The sequence below is a fragment of the Oxyura jamaicensis genome, assembly GCF_011077185.1.
Source record: "Oxyura jamaicensis isolate SHBP4307 breed ruddy duck chromosome 33 unlocalized genomic scaffold, BPBGC_Ojam_1.0 oxy33_random_OJ70951, whole genome shotgun sequence".
Classification (NCBI taxonomy): Eukaryota; Metazoa; Chordata; class Aves; order Anseriformes; family Anatidae; genus Oxyura; species Oxyura jamaicensis.
This window is the reverse complement of record NW_023305057.1, coordinates 1-2487: the sequence shown is the minus strand read 5'-3', so window position 1 is coordinate 2487 and position 2487 is coordinate 1. Positions and strand designations below refer to the sequence as shown.

At 74.5% G+C, this 2487-nt stretch overlaps 1 protein-coding gene across 1 annotated transcript; it reads left to right on the top strand.

The window, feature by feature from the left end:
- The first annotated feature begins 365 nt into the window (after nt 1–365).
- Nucleotides 366–1530, top strand: APOF (apolipoprotein F). The gene is given in 3 exon segments (XM_035313285.1): nt 366–514; nt 599–740; nt 742–1530. Coding segments are annotated over 2 exon segments (882 nt in total). The 5' UTR covers nt 366–514; nt 599–618; the 3' UTR covers nt 1502–1530.
- The last annotated feature ends 957 nt before the right edge of the window (nt 1531–2487 follow it).

Genomic DNA, 2487 nt, shown 5'->3' with positions numbered 1-2487 from the left:
GACGACGACCCCCAGCCTGCAGGGAGGCGGAAGCGTGCCCGCCGCCTGGAGGAGGAGGAGGAGGAGGAGGAGGAGGACTGAGGCCCCCCCCCCCGCCCTCTCCCTGGTGCTCTGGGCCGAGCTCCGGCACTTCGCTGCAGGTTTTTAAGCTGTTCTGAAGGGCGCTGTGAAAGGCTGCGGCTCCCGCCCGTCTCCATGCCGCACGGCTGTCCCCGTCTCCCTTTCTCCCCCCGGTTCCTTTTTTCCCCTGTTTTGTTCTGTTTCCTTCCCCCCACCCCTTTTATACCTGGAAAGGGACCCAATAAAGGACTGCAGCTCTGCGCCGTGCCTGGTGCGGGGCCGGGCGCTGGGCGTGCGAGCGGCCCCGTCCCCGCGGCGGTGACCTGTGCCCCACTCCTGGCCCCGCGTGTTGCAACCGGCTCCTGATAACGGCGCCTATAAACGGGCCCCGGGGGGCTTGGCCGCAGCAGCGGCGGCGGCGGAGGGGCGAGGGGACACCGGCGGCTGCAAGGGGGTGAGCTGGGGCGCTGGGGGGGCCGCGGGGGGGGGGGCGCAGCTGCAGGGGCTGACAGCTCTGCCCCCTCTCCTGCCTCCGCAGGCTGTCCTGGAGCTGCCGCCATGCCCCAGGCTCTGCTCTTCCTCCTCCTCCTCTTCCTCCTGGGCCTGGGGGGCGGCAGCACCCCCGCCCCCACCCCGCTGGAGGCGGATGTGCGGGGGCTGCTGGCAGAGCTCGCCCCCCCCCCAGGCGCTGCGGGGGCGCGGGGTCTCCTGCCGGGACCTGCACCCCGAGGCCCTGCCCGGCTTCTCCCGGCTCCCCCCGCTGCCCCGCGCCCTGGCCCGCGCCGCCCTGGCCCTGGCGCTGAGCGGAGCCGTGTGCGGCCCCGAGGCCGAGGCGATGGCGCTGGGGCTGCACCGGGAGCTGGGGACGCCCGCGGCCACCACCCTGCTGCAGGGCCTGGCGGGGCTCCGCGACACCCCCAGCCCCCGCGCCCTGCCCCTGCTCCTCAGCCTGGTGCACTTGGGGCACCCTGCCCCGGCCGGGCCCTGCGGCCCCCGGACTGGCACCCCCCCACCGCCGCCGCACGGGGTGCCGGCCCCGGGGCACCGTGCCCGGCGCCTTCGGTGCCGCCGCGCAGCCCGGGCCCGGCGGGACGGCGAGGACGATGCCTGCAGCCCGCCGGGGGAGCAGGAGGCCCACGGGGTGCTGGAGTGGGTGCCGGGCGTCAGCTTATTCTACAACCTGGGCACCAGCATCTACTTCGCCTTCCAGGGCTGCGAGGTCCTGGCCTCCGAGCGGGCCCTGGAGGCGGCCCAGGACCTGGGCTACGCTGGCCTGGCTGCCCTCACCGCCGGTGCCGGCGGCCCCGTGGCCATGGGCCTGAAGCTGGGGCTGCAGCCAGGGCTCAAGGCCGGGGTGCGGGCGCTCTTCGGATACTTCATGGCGGAAGGGGAGCCCCCAACGGCCCCCGCCACCTACAGCGGCCCCGTCCTCATTGTCTGAATAAAGGCCCCGCGGGGTGCCTGGCTCTGTGTCCCTGTCCCCATCCGTATCCCCGTCCCCATTCCCATCTCCTGTCCCCATCCCCACCCGTGTCCACGTCCCCGTCCCTATCCCTGCCCCTCTCCCTGTTCTCATCCCTGTCCCCGTCCCTATCCCCATCCCTGTCCCATCCCCATCCCCACTCGTGTCCATGTCCCCGCCCCGATCCTTGTCCCCATCCCTGTCCCCATCCCCCACACCCAGCCCCCATTGCTATCCCGTCCCTATCCCCTTCCCTGTCCCCATTCCCATCTGTCCGTGTCCCTGTCCTTATCCCCATCCCTGTCCCAGCCCCTGTCCCTGTCCCCATCCCTGTCCCCACCCGTGTCCCTATCCCCTTCCCCGTCCCAGCCCCTGTCCCCGTCCCCACCCGTGTCCGTGTCCCCGTCCCAGCCCCTGTCCCCAGCCCTGGGTCACGGCGGGGCCGCCCTGCCCTGCGGCACGTGGACTTTGGCCCCGCGGGGCGGCGCTGCCCGGGTCACCCCGGCCCGGCCCGGCCCCGAGGGCAGCGGGACCCCGGCCCCGCACCGGCGGCCCCCGTGCGCTGCCCACCCCCGCCCCCCCCAAACCCCCCGGCGCCGCCATTTTCCCCCGGTGCCCCGCTGGCCACGCCCACGCTTTGACCACGCCCATTTAGCCCCGACCCGACTGACCCCGCCTCCTCGTGGCCCCGCCCCCTGACGTCATTTCGGGGAAGCCACCGCCCCTCAGGAAGCCGCGTTCAGCCAGCTGGGCGGGGGGCGTGGCCGAGCCGTAGAGCTCCGCCAATCGCGGCGCGGAGCGGAGAAGGGGCGTGGCCTCGGCGCCTTCCTGCCCCGGGAGCGGCGGAGAGCGCCCAGGTGGGCACGGGGGGCCGCGGGGCGGGGGGGGGGGGATCGGGGCGGGGGCGGGGACGGGGGGGGGGACAGGGACGGGGGCTGGGACAGGGATGGGGATAAGGACAGGGA